We start from the raw sequence: 26,422 nt of genomic DNA on the forward strand, positions 1-26,422 counted from the left end.
CCTTCGAAGATACATTGAAGAAAGGCAAATCTACTTTTATAGTATTTGAAGATTTAGAGAGATGCTTTTGACAATGCTGAGTGGAATACACTGTTTGAAATTCTGAAAGTAGCAAAGATAAAATACAGGGAGCGAGAGGCCGTTTACAGTTTGCACAGAAACAAGACTGCAGTTGTAAGGGTCTAAAGACATGAACGGAAGCAGTGGTTGAAAAGGGAGTGAGACACTGTTGTAATCCATCACCGATGTTATTCAATCTGTACATTTAGCAAGCTGTAAAGAACACCAAAGAGACATTCGCAAAAGAAACTGAAACTCAGAGAGAAGAAATAAAAACTCTGAAATTTCCCAATGACATTGCAATTCTGTTAGAGACAGTAAAGAACATTTCAGAGCAGCTGAATGGAATGGGCAGTGTCTTGAAAAAAGCTTACACGAAGAACATCAACAAAAATAAAAGAAGGGTTATGGAATGTAGTCTAATTACAATAGCCGATTGTGAGGGTATTAGATTAGGAAATGAGAGACTGCAAGTAGGAGATGAAGTTAGCTATATGTGCAGCAAAACAGCTGATGATGGCCGAAGTAGAGGGAATAAAAAATGCAGACTGGCTGTAACACGAAAAGAATTTCTGAAAAAGAAGAATTAGTTAACAACTAAATTTACGGGTTAGGAAGCCTTTGCTGGAGGTATTTGGAGTGTAGTCTTGTACGGAAGTGAACGTGGACGATAAGCAGTTTAGACAAGAAGAGAACGAAAGTTTTTTGAAAAGAGGTGCTATAGAAAAATGCTGAAGTTCGATGTGTAGAACTAGTAACTAATAAGGCACTGGAACGATGGTACGAACTGAGGGGAAAAAAAAGAAAAAAAAAAAAGAATTTTATAGCACAGCTTGACTAAAATATATGGTCGGTTAACGTAACGCATCCTGATGCATAAAGGAATCTTCAATTTGGCAATGGAGGGATTAGGAGGGGGTGAAACTGTAGAGGCAGATATGAAGGACCTTGCACGGGATAAAGTAGCGTGGAAAGTTGCATCAAATCAGTTTTCGAACTGAAGACCACCACCACCACCACCACCACCACCACCAACAACAACAACAACAACGAAAACAGTACCTAAAATGTGGAACATTGTACACTCACGACTTCACAGTAACAAGAACTTACGCATTTATTACAAACGTGGGTCCACAGTCCTACAGTATTTTAGAAGCAGCATATGTCACTTAAGACTGTTATTGGATTGATTTGCATCTCAATCGCAGTATTATTCTCAAGTGATAATGCGACATAAAGCGCGACAGTATTCATTCATTACTATTACGGCGACATCGTTCCAGTGTCCAGTAAGATAAAAACAGATTCCTTGCCAAGCTGCAGTTGTCGCAAGACGAATATGATGCTAGAAAGGGTCCGGTATTTACGAGGGTCGCTCAGTAAGTAATGTAACACATTCTTTTAATCAGTCAGTTGCGGCTGAAAAAAATGCGGAATCTGTTGTGGTACATCGTGGAATATTCCTGCTTCAGCCCGTATAGTTTCATGAACTTCCGATAGGTGCCTTCTAAATGGCTTCTGCAGTGGAGATGCGTTCCAAGCAGACAGCTGTCACTGAGTTTCTTTTGGCGGAAAACCAGAGCATCGCAGATATTCTTAGGCGCTTGCAAAATGTATACGGAGACCTGGCAGTGAACAAAAGCACGGTGAGTCGTTGGACGCAGGGTCTGTCATCATTGCATCAAGCTCTTGCAAACCTGTCCGATCTTCCGCACACATCTGTGACTCTTGCGATGCCGGCACGTGTTTCATTTAAGGTGATGGACGGATCACAATCAAACACCTAGCTTCTCAACTGGGCGTCTTGCTGGTAGTGTTGACACATTCGTCCACTTTTGGGGTACTCAAAGGTGTGTGTCCGCATCTCGTATATTCCAACTTCCATCTGTTTGGTCCAATGAAAGATGCAATCCGCGGGAAGCAGTACGTGGATTATGACGTTACTGATGCACATGACGTTGGCTGCGACGTCGACCATCAGAGTGGAGCCATGGGGCCATACAGGACTTCCCAGCCGTCGCGCTAAACGCAGATTATGTTGAAAAATAGTGTATTTCAACCTAAAGAGAGGAGAATAATATAGTCGATTGGAATCCCGAATAAAACCAACCTACTTTCAAAAAAAAATGTGTTGCATTATTTATCGAACGCCCCTCGTACATTGAGTTGACTACGAATTATTATATGAAGTGATGCGTCTTCCTATTGTACAGACAACAGGGAATCTTGTTCATTCTCATACAGACGAAATAAAATATGTCAACATGGTTGGGCACTAGGAAAATGTCAAGTATAAATACGTACTGAGGCATATCATGTCGGATTATCACTTGAGAATGGCGTCCCCCCCCCCCCCCCCTCAAAAGACACACACAAACACACAAAATCGCGAAATAAATTGATCTAGTCTAGGCGTTTCTGAACTTAAAAAAAATCTTCTTTGAAGGTATACTTTCGGCGTTCTACTTTCATAAATAAAAGTAGTAATTTTTCCTTGACTCTTATCCAGGTGTATTTCTTCAAGGTCATTACACTCTTATCTGAGGAAATGGATCAAATGGCTCTGAGCACTATGGGACTTAACAGCTGTGGTCATCAGTCCCCTAGAACTTAGAACTACTGAAACCTAACTAACCTAAGGACGTCGCACACATCCATGCCCTAGGCAGGATTCGAACCTGCGACCGTAGCAGTCGCGCGGTTCCGGACTGAGCGCCTAGAACCGCTACACCACCGCAGCCGGCCTATCTGAGGAAATCTTTGACTAATTTCTTGCGGAGTGTCTCCCAACCAATGGTGGAATGTAGCTGGCATGGTCTCAGTGGACGGATCGCACACCAACTACTATTCTTGATTCGCCGTTCAGTCGAGTCACTGTCACATAGAGTAGTCAGAAACTTAATTCATATACCCATGCTTCCCTCCCTATTTTGATGTATATTACAATTAATTCAAAACTGTTACTTATTCCGTAAAAAAATGTGCAAATGAAATCTTGAAATAGCAAAACAGTAAATATTTTGCATGCAAAATCATAATAGTGATGGCGAAATAAACATTTCATGCAAGAAAACGTATTCACACAGTATGCATTATTAGCCTTGGAACATTCGGTCGTCTTGCACAAGGCTTATCGGCGCGCTCCCACACATGTCTTTATAATTTACCGTACTGTGGCGTGCGGTGAATTCAGTTTATCAGCAGCTACGTGCCTAATTGTTTACTTTCACGATCTGTTCACTTACGCACTTTATCGGAACTTTTTTTCCATTTTCTTCCACGTTTACTATTATAGAGAATATAAGTTTCTCCATTGTGTTACTTTTGGATGTTTGCTTATAGAAATACTAAAAAATGTAGTTGCTAAAAAACGCTAGACTATAAAACGTTTCACACGCACTTAGAAGGAAGCAATAAGTCCTGAATTATCATTGCTGTTCTTGGAGGATTCGATGCCTGGAAGACTCCATAGGAATTGTTAAAAACTAATGAAATCCTCGGAATAAAAGCCATATGAAAACTTTTTTACTCGTTCATCACTTAGTTCTACACAGAAAATCATTAAACTTTTTTTTAGTTGAAAATTACACGCGTATATTCTTTTAATAAACTAATAACAATTTAAAGTTAAATTTAATACGAATAAAATTTGAAAAGCATGTGTGTACGAAACTTTTAGGGCAACTGTTTATCTTGCTCAATGACGATGTCAGCAAAATTCGAAAACAACAAACGGAAGTAATGTTCTTTCCGTGCACCGTCAGCGTGACAACTGAGTGTTTCGCACTCATATGAATACATTATCGCTCTCCATGCGATTATTTATCTTTAGAGTGACAGAAAAACAGAAATCACTGTTACTATGCGCTAGTATAGCAACAACAACCATCTACCGTTAAATGTTTTTATATGTACAGGTACGATAATTAATTCTTGACGAGAGCTACTCATATTTTTTACCTTGAGACATATTGTTTATTTCTTCATACGTAACTATTCAGTATGCTACTTTTTTATTCCCGATTTCTGTATGGGACATTTTTTATGAGCCTGCATTATTTCTCATTTGTGAGCGATATCTTCTGACTATTGTGTGTGAAATTTATTTATGTGATTTGTTATGAATAAATATACCGCATCCTATTACAAGTCCAGGAGTCACATGCGGTACTGTAAAGGTTATGTAGGACAACACTTTACTAGGTTATGTATGACCATAGCACGTACTTCAGTGAGGTTAGAATTAATCAATGGTACTTACTTTAGCATATTAAGTTATTGTAATGCTCTTTCTATAGTGATACGTATCTCTGTAATGACTTCTGAAAAGTGACTCAGAGTTTCCGGATGCTTTTAAATGTGTTGAAATCAAGAATGATAATTAGAATAATATATCATTCATCTAAGCTTTCTGAACAATATGACATAGTGTTTGCACAATTACTTTCTCACAGCTTGAGTTTCTTAGTTTTCAGCAGCGGATACCTTGTACTATTGACGCCATAGTAGAGATGGAAACTGGTCTTTTTTTAAATATTTAGAAGCTGTTGTGTAGTAGCTACACACTCGTACGGAGGATACGAAAAGCCACCTGGCATAAGATAAAAAGAGTCGAGGAGCCCTTACACACGCGGAGATACTCGTGTTCGTCTAATAGCCGCAAGTCGTGCCTTCACTGCGATACATACTTCATTCCGCCTGTCTCTGACTCGTAATTTGGCTGGCAACACAGGACCTTCACATCCATTGTTCGAGTCAATCATTCTTCAACTCTCCTACTACAGATAGCGATTAGATTGGCGAAGGAGCACAGTTAAAATTCGAGTGGCTTAAAACAGAAATCTTACAAAGTAAGAGAGCCGCTACCATAGTCACTGCTGGAACTATCGAATCATCCAGCAAGATAAGGCACTTTGGCTCAACAGCCGTGCAGCGGTACACGAGTCTTACGAATATACGGTTACTGTTGTTTCTTCTGTCGTTGCAGCAGATCGGCGTGATACAGCTCTCTAAGTTGGGCAATGGCTACATAACTACGGCACTCTGCTTGCACAAAAGACATCTTAAAAGTTAAATTTATATTTTATGTTAACTTTTTTCTCTTTTCCTGAAAAAGTTTTTCTTTCTATTGCCAGTCTAAATTTTATATCCACTTACTTTTATCGTCGTCGGTTATTTTTTTGTCACGATAGCAAAACTCCCTGACTTCCGAATCGAATTCCCTCACCATCACCTGTTGTAATTCGACTACATTCCAGTACCATATTTTATTTTTGTTGATATTTATCTTTAAATATCTTTTCAAGACACTACCAATTCCGTTCAACTGAACTTCTAAGTCCTTCGCGTCTGTGATGGAATTACAATGACATTGGCAAACATTAAAGATTTGATTCCTTATCTCTAAATTATTACTTCTTTTCAAAATTTCTCCTTAGTTTTCTATGCTGGTTACACAATACAGAGACCGAGTAACGTGTGGGATAAGCTACGGCCCTGTCTCCCTCCTCAGCATCCGCCAGCCTTTTGTATCCTTCGACACTGATTTCTGCTTTCTTGCTTCTGTTGAATTTGTCGATAACGTTTCGGTCTCTGTAGTTTTTCTTTGCTATCTTCAAAACTGCAGTCTGTTCTAGTTAACAGTGTCGTAAACAACGATCCTGTACACGGGTGCTGTGCAAGAACTGCAATGATGTTATTACTGAAATACGTTATACACACAGGTCTGGACACGACATTTCTCTGTGCAAAGTTCACCACCAACGGAGAACGAAATCTGACGAATGAGACAAGTACGAAATATCGCTATCAAGTTTCGAGTCCTGTCCGACCACCCCGGATTAGATTTTTCTGCGGTTTACCTAAATTACACTGTCTGAGCAGAAGTATCCAGACATTAATATGGGATATTTCCACCCTTCGGCTTTATGACGGCGTAAACTCTAGAGGACGATTTTAATGAGACGTCTCAACGTCTATGGGGAAATGCAAGCCCATTCTTCCTCATCAGGCAAACCACAAATGGTAATGATGGAATTAGGGGCCTGGAGTGAAGTCTACCTTTTACCTTATCCCAGATATGTTAACTGGGACCTCTGTGCAGCCCAGTCCATTTCGGGAATGTTTATGGTTCAAATGGCTCTGAGCACTATGGGACTTAACTTCAGAGGTCATCAGTTTCCTACAACTTAGAACCACTTAAACCTAACTAATCTAAGGACATCACACACATGCATGCCCGAGGCAGCATTCGAACCTGCGGCCGTAGCGGTCGCGCGGTTCCAGACTGAAGCGCCTAGAACCGCTCGGCCACAATGGCCGGCGAATGTTAATGTCCACAAAGCATTGCCACGGAGACGCTGCTTTTTGACAGGGTGCATTATCATGGTGATACAATCATCTTCTACGAAATCTTGCTATACTCTATGTAGTGTGAAATTTGTTTGCATCCTTACGGATTTAGCTTTATCTTAAATGCAAGAAGCTGACCACATGTTAACAATGAAAGACAACCGCTGATACTACAAATAACAGCAGGTGGTGTTCTTCGGGCATTCGATCGGATTGCCACAGGGTACAGAGTGATTCATTCTCCAAATCACTCTTTTCCGTGGCGTTGTTCTTTACACCAGCAGCACTGACAACAGAAATGCGCAGATTACGACCACTCTACCTCAACCTTTTTTAATTTCCTACGCACAACCATTGTGTTAGCTGGGCTGCCCGTTGCAACGCTTATTTCGCACGACCTTTTTACAACCATCCGCCGCCATGACCCACTGCCCCCGACTGTCATTACATGAGGTATGCCGAATGTTTGTTTAGCTATTGTTGTTGCTTCGCGCTTCCGCTTCACAAAGACATCACCAACAGTCAACACGGTCAGCTTTAGATGGACTGAAATGTCTCTGCTGGATTTGTTTCTCAGGTGACATACAGTGGCTAGTCCACTTTCGAAGACTCTGAGCTCTCGTAACCTACCCGTTCTGCATTGCTTCTCTGACAATAAATACTCCCCGCCTCCTGTCATACTGACGGTCAATTCCGCATTATATAGGGGTGTCGGGATACCTTTGATCACATAGTGCATTTGCAGCGGGTTGTTTAAAGAACACGCCCAAAATGTTTCTCCAGGCTCCTGCATCAGAATCTGCGTTCCACCCGCTCTGAAATACAGGTTGGCAGGACGTTTCAACTCTCAACTTCCTTTCGTAAGGTACTCTGATGAACAAAAACCGAAGACATAGACAGTTATCAGATCCACCTTACTGAGAAGGACTGGTCTATGCCCACGCCTAACGTGTGTTAACACGGGGCACACTTGGGCTGTATCTACATAATGTTATCTACTGCACAGTGAACGCAGAAAGTGCTTGACAGCAACATTAGCGATTTTGTCCTACTAGATTCGCGTATGGAACGGGAAAAAAATGACTGCTCACATGCTTCGCCACGCTCTACCTTATTCTAATGATCCCGACACGAGATCTACTATGGAAGCAGCGTAACTGTTTTATAATCCTCCAGAACACCGGTTCTCTAAATTTCCGAAACTCATTTTCTCGACAACATAATCCGGTCTATCAGTTTAGTATGCGATGCTATCCTACACAGCTCAACAGAAAACTGTATCGTCCTACGAGAAGGCTAAAAGTAAATTCACAACGTACAATAGCTCTTTCTTTACGAATCGCTGTCTTGCTCACTGTTGCTATATGCATGCTTCCAGCGACTAGTTGGTCGTAGGTTTAGTACGTAGCTCATTGCCAGCAGCACTTCCTTTGTAACTGTGGCAACTATTAAGTCTGGAAACGACACATATAGGTCAATACTGCCGAGAGTACATTAAGAGAATTAGTTGGATCGACTTCTCGCCAGATCGGGGAAAATGACGATAATTACAATTACAAATCTAACTAGGAAAATATTTAACAGTGTGCTCTATTTGCAAACTCCCATTGTAATTATGAGCCGGCCGGAGTGGCCGAGCGGTTCTAGGCGCTTCAGTCTGGACCCGCGCGACCGCTACGGTCGCAGGTTCGAATCCTGCCTCGGGCATGGATGTGTGTGATAGCTTTAGGTTAGTTAGGTTTAGGTAGCTTTAAGTTCTAGGGGACTGAGGACCTCAGTAGTTAAGTCCCATAGTGCTCAGACCCATTTTTTTTGTAATTATGACTTTTCTTGCTATGTAGTATCGTCTGTATATATTGCAAAGGATGTCTTTTTTCTTTGTAAAGCACGACGTTGTGACGCTATGGGTAAGGCCACGGTGGTTCGTTTTACTAGTTGGAAAATCTTATTTCACTGACAGTATCATAATTTTTGTACCCAATTTCCGGTTTCGGTTCCACAGCAACTATCTGCAGTTCACATTACTATCACAGCAGTATTTTTACAAGTTATTGTATGATAGATTAGAGCTCAGTTTTTACGTCACATTTAGTTAGAATTCAGTTTCGATATCGCATATAGTTCAACACTGAAACCCCTGATTCACTACAATAATTATGATTGTCGATTAAATAAAAGTTTCAGGAAAGTATATCGTGTTTTCCGACAACAGGTTCTCCCTTACTTTACATCGGAAGATTATTACGGCCTAGCGAGCTGAGTTTGATGAAACCAGAACACCGAAGGGGAATAGGTTTCCCTATTCAAGTACAGCAAATGCAGATCATGATCATGGGATTGTTATTTTCATAATGCTACACAAGATACGAACCAGAAGACTGTAGATATACTGATAATAGGAAAAAAAAATGCCCGAGCAAAAATCAAACAGCAGTAGGGAGACAACCCCTGAACTGGAATCCCTCGTGCCATCGCAGAAGAGGATGACATGGAGGAGGACACTGGAGAGAGACAGAAGCAGGAAGAACGTGGGGAGAGGAGAAGGCAATGGCACAAAACCGAGACCGCCGGCGTTGCTTCATCCAAGCCCTAATTTCCAAGGATTGTAACGAAAACACAAGAAAAAGAAGAGAAGAAGTGACATCGAATTATGTTACGGTCAGGCTTTTGTTTGATTTATGAACATTTATTTTTTTTCCACGTATACATTACTCTCAATTACTCAAAATATTAAGAATAAAAATTGGTTGTGGCAATATGATTAATTATCCAGAAAGTAAATTCAAAAATGGTTCAAATGGCTCTGAGCACTATGGGACTTAACAGCTTTGGTCATCAGTCCCCTAGAACTTAGAACTACTTAAACCTAACTAACCTAAGGACGTCACACAACACCCAGTCATCACGAGGCAGAGAAAATCCCTGACCCCGCCAGGAATTGAACCCGGGAACCCGGGCGTGGGAAGCGAGAACGCTACCGCACGACCACGAGCTGCGGACGAAAGTAAATTCCTTTGCTTCGCTTTTTGCATGTATTTGGTTACGTAATTTAATTTTAACTGAAATCCCTCTGTTATTTCTGTCTTCGATTACTGCATTTCAAATTTATTCAAATTACAAATTTTACTATCTACACACATTTTTGCCACGAGTATTTCCATTTCGTTAAGGGGATTATTAGGTTTTCTTGTTGAAAAAACTATAAAAATTATAGGTGTCACCGTGGTTTGACACACTAATAGCGGACTTTTACCCCAGAGCAGATGCAACGTTCGGTAAAGTTTGTAATTGAAACAGCAAACACCCTACGTATTATTTAAAAAGGTTTATTTGGAGCAACCCACTGTCGGTTTCGGATTTCTTACAATTCCATCTTCAGACGGTTGTTACAGTCTTCGTTGTTTTCTTGCCGGGGCCTCGTTTTGCATTCGTTATGGGTTTGTCGCAGTGCTGTATGATTATGTCTGACGAAATCGCCCTGTGTCATTGTTCTGAATTTTAAAATCAACATGTTTGTGGACGTGCGCTATGTGAGTGCTGTTAGATTCACTGGAAAACACTCTACACCACACCATTCTCTGTTTAATGGCAGCACACACGATGAACATTTACAAAGGGCGGCCCACCTTCACACGAGTAACATAAACAACATTTTAAACGATGTTCTGTGCTCGACCAGTTCATCCCAGTCACATATGGACAAACGTAGTAGTGCATACTTACAGATATTCAGCTCTTCTAACTGTGGAAGGAGTCCCATCGATTAGAGATCATTAGGGCAAGGAAATGTGTCATGTCCTTTCCGAAAGGAACCGCTGTCTATCTAGGAACAGAACAGAAAACCTACATCTGGGTGGCCGAACGAGCCCAGCGTCTTAAACACTGCGCTCTATCTACGTTAGGACAGTGGGAAGTAAAATGATGGTTATTTCAAATAGAAACTTTATTTAATACGGGCAAGAGTGAAAATGTCATACAGGGAGGCTCCACCTGTTGGACCACGTGCACTTCAAAGACAGTACAATTACAAGTATTATTCCTTTCTCTATATTATTCCGGCTATAGAGAATTTCTTTAGTGGAAAGTGGTAGTGAACTCTTCTGCCCTGTCAGATTTTTACGTAAAATCAAACGACAAATCTGTTCGTGATATTTGCAAAACTCTAAACAGCTCAGTCTCGGTGACTGTCGATGCCAAATAGGTTCGCGTACTTACATGTAACATACACCTTTTTTGTTATTACGTGCAGATAATCTGATGATGCACCAACCGTTCGAAACGCGTCGTTAACAACAAATCTTTTGCAACAAACTTTTTTTTTCTTTTTGGAGTACGCAAAAGGGTTTAAAGAGTACTCGTCAATGGGGCATGCAGAAACAAACGAAAATGAAATATATCCGTGTGTGCAACTGTGCATTAGCTGTAATAGTAAATTACAAAACGAAATAGCGCGGGGGTAAAATTCCGTATAGATACTGAGCAGTTATTATTTCCGTTATCGGAGCTACTCCACAGAAGTTAAATCGATTTCGTGTCCGGTTTAGCCAGTGTTGCTAATCAATTGCAACGGTCCGAAGGTAAGAACATCCCAAACTATAAGCTAGTGTCCACTGCTTAAGACACTCTAAACGTCATCTACTCGTCATTCAATAACTACTTAAGTATAACAACTTTCTCCCTTCCAGCATCGAAAATAGGTTACGAACGTGATCCACAGGTGGTCGTTTAAGCTGCAACTAGGGAAAGGTCTGTTAGGTAGCTATTCTAGCCGCAAGAACACCTACTGCGGCACAGGCATTTTCAGTTTCCCTTCGGATACAACCAGTTACAAAGATTTAGTTTCCGATTTATGACAAACTGTTTCTTCCACTAACATTAGGTTCTTACCGACGGCCATTTCAATTTTTTCGTTTTATTGCTTCCCCTAAACGACCAAACCTACAAAGCTAATGCGATGTTCGTTCGCAATGCGCTTTAGTATCCTCTGAGAAACAAACTGCTTCGAAGGCGAAACCGAACCACGCGGGGGATATTTTGTGACTTCCACTGGCTGGCCTCTTAGCGAGAAAAAATACCGCTGGTCTTGCTTCGCCTGCAGTGCCGTTCGTGTCTTGGTATGTAAACATAGACGGACCGTTTCCAGTTACTGTCCAGCTGCAATAGTTCGCTGCGCGTTTTCAGATGGACTGGAACAAGGTGGAGCGAAATAACAGTCTCTTCTCTGTTCAACTGACAGAAGGTAATGTCGTTTTTTACTTTTCTGATACATAAATCACTTCATAATGCAAGTGGTAGAATCAAGTAACGACAACTAGCAATGATATAAATAATTAGTAGCTCCTTAAATATGCAATATATCAATTAAATGATACTGTAAGGGGTATAATCAAGTTGCAATAGACGACGACGACGACGACGACGACACTACTACTACTACTACTACTACTACTACTACTACTCACATCACCACAACCAGTAATAATAATAAAAATAATAATAATAATAATAAGTAACTCAAAAATATACTTCAGGAAATTACGTTTAACTGTAAATATACACTGTAGTTTTACCACACACAGAATGCTAAACCTTTCTGAACTATACATCACACAAATTAAGTTAATTTTCTTTTTTGTTTTGATGTTCATTTCACAAACATAGCTCTGATTTCTTTCTACACGTTATTTTCGTTTTGTATAATGTTCAAATAATGATAAAATCGCAGCCCATGAAAATCTATTTACACACGGAGCGTTTCATTCTTCACAAAATGTTTTGAAGTATTTGTTTTAACATTTTTTTTAAATAAACGTGAGACTATTCTTTGAGCGTGAATTATATGGTACAACCTGTAAGCACTGTATAAACGTGAACTGTTAGCTGTAGCCAAGAGACCGTTTATTCTTTTCATTCGATGCTACCATCTGGACTGATGTGTTAGTGGTTGCTACAGAAGAACTGGTACCCAAAATATCATTATTGCTGGCATGACTTTTTCTCTGACTGATGCGTTTTCGAAAGCGAGAGTATCGTTGCTAAGATTTCGGTAAAACAATTCCGATTAATGTTTTCGGTTGTTTAGCTGAAGCAGTTCAAGAAAATTCCATGTTTCCTTAAACTACACCACGACTAACACCTACAATTGTTATCTAAACGGGGTAACTTCTATGTCTCCTAAATTTACGCCCGCCGTTGTGGCCGAGCGGTTCTAGGCGCTTCAGTCCGGAACCGCGCTACTTCTACGGCCGCAGGTTCGAACCCTGCCTCGGGCATGGATGTGTGTGATGTCCTTAGGTTAGTTAGGTTTAAGTAGTTCTAAGTCTAGGGAACTGATGACCTCAGATGTTAAGTCCCATAGTGCTCAGAGCCATTTGAACCATTTTGAAGCATAAATTTACAGCGACTGTTGACCGACGGTTTATAGGGTTTACTCTTGTACATGCCTGCTCAATAATCATAGGTCAATATGTTTCACAGGATATAACATAAACGGCTGCGATACAGGTGTTAATTAGTACATAAGATAAATACAGTTCTCAATTTTATTTTCAACAACATATCTTCGTTGGGCGACATTTTTCTGCGTGGTTCAATATTAACAACGCTACAACCAACTGAGTTACTTCTTATGAGGCCTCCATGTCTTGCCATAATACCGAAATGTTCTCCTTGTTTGCGAGTGAGATTTATTAACAGTGAGGAACATTCTGTAACTTATGTGAGCGTACGAAAAATTTTTACAATCCCCGCCAAAACGCTCACCAATAGAAGCCAAATTTGTAATGAATAACGAACTTGTTCTCACGAATTCACACTATATGTTTTGTTAGGTTCCACATATACAACGTGTCAACGACGTGTTGGATGAGCAAAATTCAAATTCCCACATTTATGTTTTCATAAACAACATAGTGCTAGTGCGCGATTGGTTCTTTCCCGAGAACTTTGATAGGAAACACTAAGTAATGAAGCCACTGTTGCCGTTTGCCTTTTGTGGTAATTCTGTTCTCAAGGGCATCAAGGCCACTCCATTCTAAAAAACTTTTATACCGGCGAACTGAGGGCACTTCTCGGTACATCAGATTCCTTATATATTCCACCATTCTAAATATCCCGCGTATCACCCGATGTAATGTGCTTGTCTAAGACGTGACCACTCTTCATTTATTTATTTTTGCTTCAGAAAGTGAACTATACACAATAATTCCTAGCGAGCAATTATACCGTACATGCAAATTGAGCTGTAACCTAAGAGTTCTGAAGTTTGCTTTTTTTATTTCAGTGTAACAGTGTTCCGTCCTTAGTATCATCAGGTATGAGATCATTAAAATTATGGTGCGTACGTCTGCGGATCCAACATTAAGATTTTTATAGTTATGCAATATGGTCGTAAAATACAGCTTATTTTCATTATTGCACGCAATACAATGCTTCAGCCAACAACTCATTCGAGTGATTATCTTATGGTATATATCACGCAGAAATAAAACGAAAGTAAAATATCTAAAATGAAGTCTTCCGGTTCGACAACTAGTTGTTCACTGCATTGGCTACCTCAAAAATCGTCAGAAATTGTAGCAGCTGGCATTAGGTTAGCATACAAAAGGGCGAGTAGTATTTACTCTTTATCATAAACAAACCGAAAGAATCCTTAAACTCTTCTCGTCACCTTTACGTGCCAATTTTCATTAAACTTATTTGCGACCATTACTGAAAATTCTTGCACATTTCAGTTGAACGTTAAATAGAAAATTCAGGGACGGCTAACTTCCAAAATTCCTTACAGTTAATTAGTGAAAATCAAGGAAACACTAAATGTGTACATGTCAGAACTCTATCTCTAATTCCCAATAAAGAAATAGCAACATAATCCTGTACAGCGTTGGCAAGAATGCGCATGCCACACAACAGTTTTTTTTCCGGTTCGTGCCCATGCAGCCATCTCACTAATGGAAAGACGATACGACAGTGCACTGGAGACAATTTTCCTGTTAGTTACGACGATACGAGCCTAAGGACAATACAACACCCAATCCTCGAGCGTAGAAGATCGCCGACCCGGACGGGAATCGAACGCGGGCCCCTTCGGTTGGCATTCTGCCGCGCTGACGCCGCAGCTACCGAGACGAACGACAGCTGACAGGTTCCTGTTACTCCCAGCAGAAAATAATTCCCTCGGAGCTATCGTCTGAGCTTGCGGAACTTGAAATGAATATCTGACAGTGCTGGAAATAGTCATTACGATTACTTTCTCATAACGGAAGAGAACTAATACTTCGTGCATTGTACACAATTATAGAACATCTAAAAAATAAGTACTCGTTTCATTTTGTACGGAATATATTGAACAGCAGCTGACGACTTTCGGTAACTTTTTCTACATTTTTAAGTAAATCCTGATCATGCTCATGCTCATTCACACAAATACCCACGCTTGGGCATATATATACTTCTTCAGACTTTTTCTTTCGCGTTGAAACATTTTCAAATTAGAAAGAGACATGTATTAACCTTTACTCAGTTACATTAGCGTTGCCTTTACCGCCAATTTCATTTAAAGCTTGCGAAGGCACTCTGAATCACTAACCTATTTTCCCTTGTACAGATATTTCGCTTACATGCAAGAAACAAAAATTTTTTTTCTCTGTACAAGAAGAGAGAGTACATTATGAATAAATATTCATTAGGGCACTCGCCCTATGCTATTTCTTTCCCATTGATAAAATGGCCCAAAATTTCATCATCGTCGGCAACATATTCACAATTTTTTTTATAGTCTCTAACGCAAACAGCGAAACGAATTTATATGAAGGCGGGTCTCTTTTTTTTTTTGTCGACTGAAAATCCCAACATTTGTCTGTGCGTGCAGTAATAATTAATATTCTTGCAAAGAACGTGAACACACAGCAGATTCTTCACCGAAGTTATTTGGAGAGACTGTTAAAACTAGTTAAAATTAATACAAAAATTCACTGAACACAGACGATAGTGTTAATGTGCTAGTTGATTAGTATAAAGTCCCATTTAATCATAAAAATAAAAGCTACGTGATAAGCATTGAAGACGACCTTATTATCAGTTTCTACGAGGCTAATATCTTATTAAGCTTACTACATTTCTCTCCAAATGGGAAATGAGAGGTGGATTGTGTAAATGGAACATATCTAAATCACCTTACATTTTGCTGATAACAAACGGTTAGCCTCTAGTGCATAAAAACAACAGAATTGTGAAATATAATACAGCAAATTTGAATGTAGGCCAGAAAATTAATTATAATAAGAATAAAACAATTATAATGGACACAATGAAAAGAAAACCGGACAAATTAACAAGCAGTCCTAAAACAAGCTGAGATGTTTTTATGTTTAGCAAAGTTCAAGGCAGTGTCTCAATAGTCAGCAAAGCAAAATAACGGAAGAGTAAAACTGGCCTGGACTTTTTTTGGTAAATCAAATAGTCATCTAGACTAAGCTCGCACCATATATGGAAAGGAAGTCGCGTAATCAGTGTGTGTTAGCCGTTTTCACTTATGGCAATCAGACACTGACTTTTGTTGTGAAAACCACTCAAAAACTTGTGGCTGCACAGCGGCGTGCTGTGAATTACTGAGAGACACAGGAAAGAAACAAATCAGAGTACAGACTTAAGTGAAAGATGTAATGACTTGTGAAAATGAAGATGCGTAGGAAATGTTGACAGGTTTGAAAGTAATCAGAAAACACTGAGGAGACATATAAAAATATGCTTAGCAGCAGGGTCAAATTTATACATCAAATGGCTTATGACATTTGCTTCGTTAGCATTTATTTCATCGATCAATGCAAAAGTTAGTGACGGTTACGAATATAAGTATGGCTAACTCGATTTCTGGGACACTTTCACTCTGTTGAACTCAACTCATAAAGAGAAAATCGTTTTGAGGCTTTAGGTATTGTTTCTGATACGTCAAACACAAGGCGTGCGATTTACATTGTGCAGATGCAAAATGCAGGTGATGGGAAGTGGATGCATGTTGTGCAACAGAAAACTGTTAAATTCACTAGACAAAATTCAAGAGGTAACTGCCAGAAGAAATAGGAGGGAGAATGCACAAGAGGATGTGAAACATCCCAGCAAGAGTTATAATAAGCCGAGCAAACAGCAGGGGATAACTAAAATGCAGAATCTGGATGAAACCTTGGTATTTAACACCAGTTATTGACGACGTTTTATTTGGTAGCTATTTAAGGAACGCGAAAAGTAAAGGATGCTACGAAATACTGGTAACTTCAACATGAAAATTTTAAAGTGTTTATCACTTCTGCAGTGATATGAATATCAAGCTGTGATCGGAAAATTTAGAGGTAATTGCTTTGCTTTAATGTGCCATGGACAAAGGAAAGTGCACAAAGACATAAGGGTGATATACTCTCATGTTCTTCGTTTCAGAGTAGAAATAGTATGCCTGTTACAGAATTATTGGCACGAGCCACTATTGTGGCTTAATAGTAAGCGAAGCTAAATCTTATAGATTGTTTCATACCTGGTTTTTAAAAGTCACGAACTTTCCAATAACTATATTGTAATGTGTGATGTGAACGTAATGGAATCATAAACAGTTTTATCTACGTTTTTTGCGATTCTGAAAATCCAATACGAGGGTATGGCAGTCATAGTTTGCAGCGCAGCGAAATTCGCAGCTCGAATTGTAAACTTTATTTAATAATCTAAACGTAGTAGACTTGATATCACAGGACCGTGTGTTATTTATCCTAAAAATATCTGGGCCATAACGCCTTTTCTGACATTCAGCCAGGTATACTTCCTATTTCATCATTATCTTCATTATGATATGGGTTACAATAACTTTGTATGGAGAACGCTTTTGTTTTATGGATGGGTACAGCTACGATAATTGAGACGATGGATACTTGATCTGTAATACTAGATACTGAGCGGCATGTTCACTGCGAAACCGAAGCTGACAAATAGCGTGTGGCATTCACGTAACCCTGTCCGGTAGCAAGCATACGAACACGTGGTTACGATTCCACTTCTAAATGTGCGGTCTCTATGTACCGTTGTGTCGAACAGTTGCCCAGTTCGAGAAAATAACACCTCTAAAAGAAACAGAATTGACTACTGTGAAGTTCGGGTTAATGACTGCTTTACTTCACTACAACAGCCGAACTTAGGGGCATACACCGAATATTTACAAGAAGGGCGTTAGGCAGGGATGCAGCCATTTGTATTCAACTGCTGAGCCTGAATATCGATGATCAAAGAGAGTTTCATAACTGGGATTACACTGGAGTGTTAAATAATATCAGTAATAATGTCCGTGTATCCTCTGTGAAAGTGTGGACGAAGTGAAGGAATTCTGCTATTTAGAAAGTAAAATTCCCTAAAGGAAGTCTATTCGTACTAAATAGGGGGCTTAATTTGAAGAAGAAATTCCAGAGATGTGGTTTAAGGGAAGGATGTAACAAATTAAGCGGGCTGTAAGATAAGAAATGAGGTTTTTCAAAGAATCGGTGACAAGAGGAATAGCTAACTGGATAGAACATAGATTCAGACACCAGAGAATAACTTTGACTGTAAGAGAGGGGCCCGTAGCGCGGAAGAAATTACACAGGACGGCAGAGACTGATGTATATAGTAAACAACAGAAGATGTTCGTTGCAACTCCTAATCTGAAATAAAGAGTTCGGTAAAAGTGATGAAATCGTAGCAGGCCACACAAAACGAGTCAGAAGACTGACAAACCCCTCAAAAAGGAGAAAACTTTTACAAACGTAGCACGTAATAATTTCACGAGTTAATGAAACACGCAGATCAAGAAGAGTAGAAAGTCTGCTCTGAGCGGAACCAAGTTTTTGAAACTGTTTACTTGTGTCTTCCACAACAGATGTTAAGATGGTCCCAGTGGAATAAAGGCTTTGGGGAAAGACGCGTAAAAGGGGGGAGGGGGGGGGGGGCTTGTTAACGCTTCTCAACTTTGGTAGCCCTATTGGCAGTGCCGAAGCCATCAACAAAGAAACCTCCAGCTTATTGAATGGAGGCAGCTCTCCCGCGAGCCGACTGCCCCCGACGTCAGCCGGAGGTAGCCGAACACGTTTTCAGATTTACGTCTCCTCCCGTCCCCCTCCCCCGGCCGCGGTACACGTCGCGAGTACTTGGTCGCCCCTTACCGCCACCTTTGCGGGTAATTCCAACGCCCTGCTCAAAAAGCACAATCCGTCAGTACGTATGCCAGCGCGTAGGTTATCGGATCCTCTTTTCACGATACTTCCGTCTAACAGTGAATTGACAAACAAATTTTTGGAAATTTGTGATAAGGTCTTACGGTACCAAACTGCTGAGGTCATCGGTCCCTAAGCTAACACACTACTTAATCCAACTTAAACTAACTTACGATAAGGACAACACACACACCCATGCCTGAGGGAGGACTCGAACTCCGACAGGGGGAGCCGCGCGATCCGTAACAAAACGCCCTAGACCGCTCGGCTACCCCGCGCGATGGTGAATTGACAATGTGATATCTTGCGGCACTGCAAACATTCTTTCCAGTCGCTGTGTTGTTAATATCGCTGTAGCTATATTTGAGAGACAGCTACCACTCAACTGCAATCTTTCTACAACGAGGCATACTAACCGCCATAAATCCCTGTTCTCAGTACTCCGAGATACCTGTCACTAAGATGGTACGATAACAGTTCTCATATGCGACATCTTCCTAAGTGTCCTCCCGACCCCAAGTATTTAGAACAGTGACTCCATAATACATAAAGTTCTTACTAAGCCATCGGTTGCCTTGGTACTCTGCACTTTCGTCCGTATGTACCAGTGGCGTTTCTAACTTACTTATCTGTATCAACATCACAACGTTGGTTTTGAGTTTATAATCACAATATTGTGTACTATGACGCTGTACAATATCCAGAAGAATTTTAATCATCAAGATACCGGTCGCAGAAGCCTACCTACTTATATCGCTGCTGATACGCTTCATGCGTCATATTTTGGTAAATATTCTGTCGCTATTCCATTTTTATGCCTTGGCCACATCACCTAATTCACTTGTTATGTACGATATGAGCATTATTTGATAACGAATAGTGCCTTTTAAATAAAGCCACGATACCAACTTCAAATGTAACTGTCAATGCAGCCTACGACTTCTTACTTCGTTGTTCAGTATTGAGTATTTTTCGTATTACTTTTATACCTTTCCACAGAACGTTCTGGCCAGACATTAAGAGTATGGCTTAGCGTGAATTTGTTGTGATACTGAGTTTTGTATATTGCTAGCCCACCGTCACTCCATCCATCCATCCATCCAACTTCTTCCTTCCATCCTCCGTAATGCCAACATTTCAAAAGCGTCCAGCCTTGCTCTACCCCTCTGCCTCAGTGTCCACGTTTCAATATAATACAGGAGGACATTCCATACCCAGCATAGCATTAGCCTTTTCCTTAGATAAGTTGTCAGTTTTTCTGCGGGAAAATTCTTCTTTTCTCATGAAATGCCTGTTTCGCCACTGTTATTCTGGTTTCTATTTCTGTACTGCTCTTCCAGTCTGTTTCTATCCTAAGCTTTGCATATGTTTTAATGCTTCTCCATTCAGCCTTACCTTAACCTTTTTGTTTCCAGTGCCATTACTATTGTTTTCTTTGTGTTTATTTTCATTCCATAAATCTTATAAATATGTAGAAAATAAACCGCCTGTTCCTGATTGACATGTATGCTCTTAGTCCTAACTCAGTAGAATACACTGCCATTCTATAATGCTAGTAGCTGTTGTTACTTCTGTTTTTTGCCTTGTTTTCACGAATGCGAACCCGTTCATACAGCAAGTATGATTAAGCCAACGTATGTGTAGTCAAACTATTACGATTCGCATTCGTTTTCGTGGCAACATGCCTTTTCTAGTTATTGTAATACAGTAATTAAATTTAACCATTAGGTGAACTGACTGATCCAAGAATCTTACCGCCCTCTATGTTCATAAGTGGGCCGTTCTTTTGCATTTTAAGGACTTCAAAAAGTGTCACAGTGCGCTGGGAGAAGAAATTTCGATTTATGTTTCGGATTCTGACGTGTCCCTATTTTGGTAAATGCGGTTCTGAATGTGTCTATTATTTACAGAAATACCATTCACAAACCCATTTCTATCTACAGTACGCTTGCCTGTTGTACATGTCAGTGCCTTAGAAGCTGTAAATTAATTACTCTTCGTGCATTCAGCCTTCTTCTCTTTTCTGTAGTGCAATTTCGTAGAAAATCTTTTGTCATTATTTACAATAACCCGAACAGCAATCACAAGGAGCGGGTCCCTCCTTGCGGCATTCTCGGAATCAACAGAAACGATAATGAGAATATAAATAGGTAGCTTTATTTACATAGGATTTGGTAACCATAACGATTATCTTCCATCATACTTAAATTTCCAGTCGGTACTTTACCTCACGCCGTGGGCGTATGGCACGGGGAAGTGAGCGACTGATAATACATAATACCATTCCCAATGTAGTGCAGGGACTTGCGTAGTATACATGAATATGTGCTCACGATGCCAAAATTTGATTATATAGACAGTATTTTTAATTCAAATCACATAATTTTTCAAAATTGGTCGAGCGCAGAACCAGTTCTAAATTAACTTCTCTGCCGTGCTGTAAGTAGAGACAAAATAGTAACGCTATCCATCCATTCCGTTCAACGAGTTAAAATTTCATAGAGTGGCTATAGGTCCGCCATGTTTGAAGCAAATTGAAGTTCTGTCCGCCATGTTTTCTTTAGTCAAGGCCTTCGTCTGCTGTGTCCCGCCCCCTTGTAATTGCGTTTGACTTACTAGCTTTATTTTTTCTAAAACAAGCAATAGACAGCAGTGATTTCAGTGTACACTGACAGCAAAAAGGGATGTTTTTGTCGAAATATGGCTAAACTTTTCGATGTAGATAACACTACAAGACAACTCAAATAAGTCTGTCCATACACTATAACGTTACTTGTTGCCCATAAATTAATGTAATTAGAGCAGTTACCACCAGAATATTACGGTGAAACTTCTAAACATGCTGTGGTTAACTATTAGAAACAGTAACGGGCGCAGAAATGCGATATTTTTGTCGCTATTTCAAAGTAAACAGTCAAAGCCTCAAAAACCAGTACACTGTGAACGAGAATATTATTTGAAATATGTGTTACAAGTAGTTAACACAAGCATAGTAATTCAATAATAATAATAATCTACAAGAAAAGTAAAATAGTTTATTTACATTTAATTTTTACAATGTTTTAACTGACATTCGAATTGTTTCAGTCTTTTCACTGACCTTTAAATAAAATAAGCTTCGTGTATAGTTGTCTCACAACTTTACCGCTCTGCTCAGATGATTTTGATTTGCATAAGTGATTTATTCGACGTATAAAATAATGTTTGAGCAGCAGTTTTATCAGTTTAACATAATGGGTTTCTTCACCAAATTCAGTTTCTGTAAAAAGATGTTCATTGTTTATAAATAAGGAGCCTCTCACCAATTGGAAGACTTCTGTCTGAACCTCAACAAAACGTTTTTCTGACATTTCAGGATTATGTCCTCATTATTTCTGAAAACCTTCTCAGCAACATTACAAAGTTTAACAACATCATTAGCTGGATTGATTAAACTGGTTTTCACATCTTTCGCTGCAATCAGTCCAGTTCTTTTATCCTCAATACGAGCAAAAATAACTTCTAAGCAGTCAGTACAGTTAATTTTGTTTGTCACCTGTCTCACTATACTTCCAGCTATGTACTCAATGACACATTCAGAGTTCATACTCACTGAGGCATAGTCTGGCACATAATCATGGTCTACAGCTGCAGGGCTTACCTTAGCAAAAGGAAGTGGTGGAACGGTAGCAGGACGTAGCATAATAGTATTTGATTCTTGGCAATTTCCATTTTTAGCATTTCCTGTATGCTGATCTAAACTGCACAGCATTTGGGTTATTTCTGTTTCCTCCTCTACTACAAATGCTGGAGAAAAATAATTCCAAGTTATCTTGACTTGTTCTACGGGTCAAAATATAATTGAGCTCTGCATTTTCTTTCCAAGCATACAATTCTGCAATTTGCCTTACGCTCATTAAATTCAGCATAAGTCCATACAACGGCATTTTTCTGTTAGACAGAATAACAGGACTTCCATCAGAAAGCTTTAAGGACTTGAAATAATTAATGTATTCATTGATCCTTTTACAGACTGTGTCTCTGTTCCCTCTGAAAATTGGTGCCTTAGTGCCCTTGCCCATTGTGTGACAAGAATTTAATAAATCAAAGGCACTGTCTAACATTTTTATATATTTAACTGTTGCCTCACACCCATAAAATTCTTTAATTCCTAAATCTTTGCAGAACAACATGGCATTTGCAACAGAATTGCTAAGAGTTTTTGCTGCCAAAGCCACTTTCATTTTTTGAGTTTGGTACAGAATGTGCCGCCTCCTAAGTTTGTTTGCAGCATGCAAACCTTCCCTTTCATGCAAGTCCACAAACTTTTTAAAATATTCCCATTTAATTATGTTATCACTGCCTGAAATGGTACCATCTAACAAAAAATTCTTTTCTGCAAGTAAATTACGTGCCAGCTTTAGCATGTGAGCTGTGTCAAACATGCAAAATACCCTCGTATCATTATTTGAAGGGTGGGGAAACCAACTCTGTGCTCCCTGTTCATCATATCTGATCCCTAAATTTGCCATTAGAGATCTATTTGTGGCAGTACCATCGCAAACCACAGCTACTATAGTAAACCAGTGTCTTCAAGTTTTCGGAGACACTGTTGTACCAAATTTAGCTTTACAGTAGAAGATAGGGAGTGAACTAAACAATAACCCACAGGAATTTTCCAATTTCTGTTTAGCGCTGTGACCATGAACACAAGAGCCTCTTTTGCTACCTCGCTATCATCACTTTCTATGCCACCCTCCCCAAAATCAACATAGCCTTTTATTTTTTCCCCATCCCAAACAAGGTCCTTCTTAATAGCCATCTCATCAAACATCAATGTTGCCAAAATTTGGGTTGTGCTATTCTCAACTTCAGAGGCAATTTTAGTGAAACCCTCCTCAGTAAAACCTGGATGGCCACCCACTGACATTGCCCAACGGCGAAGCGTTCTTGGTTGGGGTAATTTCACAAATTTTCGTAAGTAGCTGTATGCTTTGGCAGAATAAAAGTGTAGGGTCAGGGCAAATTTCCTTATTTGCTGAGAATAATGGCATACTTTAGCACTGCACTTAAGTTCCAATAGCTCCTTGAACAAACCAACTACATGTTCACTGTTTAACATATCAGAAACTGAACTACATAGCCTTCTTCTCAAACCAGCAACTAAAGTCTGTAACTGCACTATTCTTCTTTTGTGTCGTACACTCAGTTGCTTCATTTGCTTTATCCGCTTCTTTAGTCGCACATTCTCTGCTTGTACTCTGTTATATTGTGTTTTCAACTTCTTGGGGCTTGGTAGACAGTAATTGTGGTCAGCAGAAACAGATGTGGGTCCGATAGGCACTGAAAGAATGCAGTTACATCGTAAGTTTATAACAGAGTTACACCATAAGATTATAATAGAAAGTATGTAATTCAAAGTAATAAGAACATGGAGTAAAATTAAATTATTGACTTACTTTGTGCTAATGATGTCACTGTAACAGCACTGTCTTGCAAATTGTCGAAAGATTGCTTTCTGGGTTGTGGTCGTAATACTTTATCTTGCTTTTGTAAATGTGGTGGAAAATTAAAGATAGTAGATACTGCTTTTGACAAAAGGCGCCTCTGGACATTTGTGTGGTACATATATTTCTCTTCAAAATGGGCTGAACAGAGGTAACTGGCTGTAGTAGGAAACCAGTTTTCTCGCTTCATATTTATAACCCATCTTTTTGTAATTTCCTTATCTTTTAAAGGAAATCTGTAATCAACGATAAATAAATTACTTTCCTGCATTTGTCTTAAGCATAATTACAGTTCCAATGCAAATGACTCTTTAATAAACATTAAAAAACGTGTGTCGTATTTCGGTGCTGATATACTTACTGATAATATGAAATATTTGTTGTTTTATCGCTGCGATTTGTGCAGTTGAACGCTGAACACACTGCAGGCATGTTGACTTTATATTTTGTAACAAAACTGACACACTTCCAACACAAACAACAGTAACGCTTTCCTAATGTTTTGACTAAGGAGAACATGGCGGCAGAGTTAGCGTTGGTTGCCGCTAGGAGCGCTGTATCTAGTATCTCAGCCACTCTATGAAATTTTAACTCGTTGGTTCCGTTTGAAAATGGAATGCAAATCTGTCTACCTGTGGATTCCGTTTTTTCTCATTACATTTCCTAAACGCTTAATACATTTTTCCCGCCAAGTGTTCTACGCAAGTGATCTTCCGCGGTTTGCACGACCACATGCTGACACTGTTACAGTGATATTGCATGAAACGCGAATTTTTAAAAAACAAAACACTTTTTTAGCGTGCAGAGATACTCGCAGCAGAAAAATGCACGTTCCTTTGATCTGCCGCGCGGCGCACATTCTGATTTGAGCGCGGCCCGCGAAGTGCAACGGAAAAATGAACGCGAAATGCTACCGTGTCAACAGCAAGCAGAAAGCATCGATAACATGGGATCAGCAACATGTAAAAGTTGTAACCTATATCGAAAGAGAGGGCAGTTGGTTAATTTCCTCAAGGCTTGAAAACACCAACAGACAATACCGCAAAGGGTAACTTTATAAAACTGAATGTTTCAGTGTGTAAATATGTGATTAATAGTAACTTATCTTAATTACCAATGCCACATGTTCACATCCTAGCATTTGAGACTTCTAGACAGAAGTAAAATCAATTAATCTCCCTATGTAAATCTTCACCTCAGGTGAAATTACGCGAAGTCATTTAGTTTCTCTTTTAAATATTTCTATAATAAAGTTTGCACAAATATAAGTATTCGCCACTGAATTTTATTGGTAACGATATTATTTAACGAAGCCGATACCGCTATACAGCGATACCGAAAGCTTCATTTATTTAAAAACTCTTTGTTAGAATAATCAAAAATAGGAATTGATAAGCTTGATGCGGTCGTGAGACGTACGTTTCTTTGGTCACACGGAATACCGTCAAAACGGCATAACTGTACGGCGATTTAGTATTTCAAACGAGTTGCCTAGCTATACATTCTGCCCCTGGCAATGCTCAGGCAGATATGAAAACTCATTTACATTGTTTGCCTCAAGAAAAAAACTAAGTGATGTATTCATAGTGGAAGGAAGAGGAGGCTTCTACAGCCAGTTCAAGTACTGTTTTCTGCGTAAATACAAACTCCCATACCGATTTTATTGCGGAACTGGACAAATCGAAGCAACCAAATTATTCATTTAATCTAGTATATCGCTTAAGGGCAATCCAAAATAACATTTACATTGCGCCTAAAACTTACTATTAAGAAATTAATTTCGATTCATGAGTTACGGCTGGCGCAAAATAAACAGCATCGCTGCCCGAAGTGTCTGGAGACGATCGGTAACGCAACTTTTTCCCTTATAAGATTACACCAGAAACAAGATTAAAACTGTTACCTCTTCAATTCTAATGTAATGATATCTCAGACACAATCATCATTTCACGTCATAGGCCTAGATTACTTTACTTTCCCTAATTTAAAATTGAAAATAGCGTCATAGCTACAAGGCACACAATGACAATTCGTGAATCCTTCACGAGATTCGCAGACATTATCCTCCGTTAGCAACGATCCTGCTAAGCTAATTATCAATAATTAAAGAATTTATGAAATTGTGTTCACAGTAACTGTTACGAATTACGATATCTTGATTAATTTTTAGTAATTTTAATCTGTATTTGCATGTTTTACACAGTAAACGCAGCGATATAACGCCTTGCAGAAACGACAGGGCCAAACTCTCAGAACAAAAGCAAGCTAGGCATAAAAAAAAATTCTGTACGAACTGCA

General features: G+C 39.5%; 1 protein-coding gene across 1 annotated transcript; it reads right to left on the reverse strand.

Annotated features, from left to right (window-relative positions):
* Positions 1-21,653: 21,653 nt before the first annotated feature.
* On the reverse strand, positions 21,654-24,860 carry LOC126473845 (THAP domain-containing protein 2-like). Its single transcript, XM_050101175.1, has 3 exons — positions 24,486-24,860; positions 24,077-24,360; positions 21,654-23,960 (listed from the first exon to the last, which is right to left on the reverse strand). Exons 1-3 carry the CDS (start codon positions 24,641-24,643, stop codon positions 23,191-23,193), a joined length of 1,212 nt encoding a protein of 403 aa, XP_049957132.1. The 5' UTR covers positions 24,644-24,860; the 3' UTR covers positions 21,654-23,190.
* Positions 24,861-26,422: the final 1,562 nt, after the last annotated feature.

The sequence above is a fragment of the Schistocerca serialis genome, chromosome 4 (genome assembly GCF_023864345.2).
Source record: "Schistocerca serialis cubense isolate TAMUIC-IGC-003099 chromosome 4, iqSchSeri2.2, whole genome shotgun sequence".
Lineage (NCBI taxonomy): Eukaryota > Metazoa > Arthropoda > Insecta > Orthoptera > Acrididae > Schistocerca > Schistocerca serialis.

What these genes read in the sequence shown, in the direction of transcription:
- LOC126473845 (XM_050101175.1), bottom strand. Translation starts at nt 24,643, where the DNA reads ATGTTCTCCTTAGTCAAAACATTAGGAAAGCGTTACTGTTGTTTGTGT. An exon ending in ACAAATATTTCATATTATCA is followed by an intron (nt 24,361 to 24,485) that starts GTAAGTATATCA and finishes CGTTGATTACAG; the next exon opens with ATTTCCTTTAAAAGATAAGG. An exon ending in AGTGACATCATTAGCACAAA is followed by an intron (nt 23,961 to 24,076) that starts GTAAGTCAATAA and finishes GCATTCTTTCAG; the next exon opens with TGCCTATCGGACCCACATCT.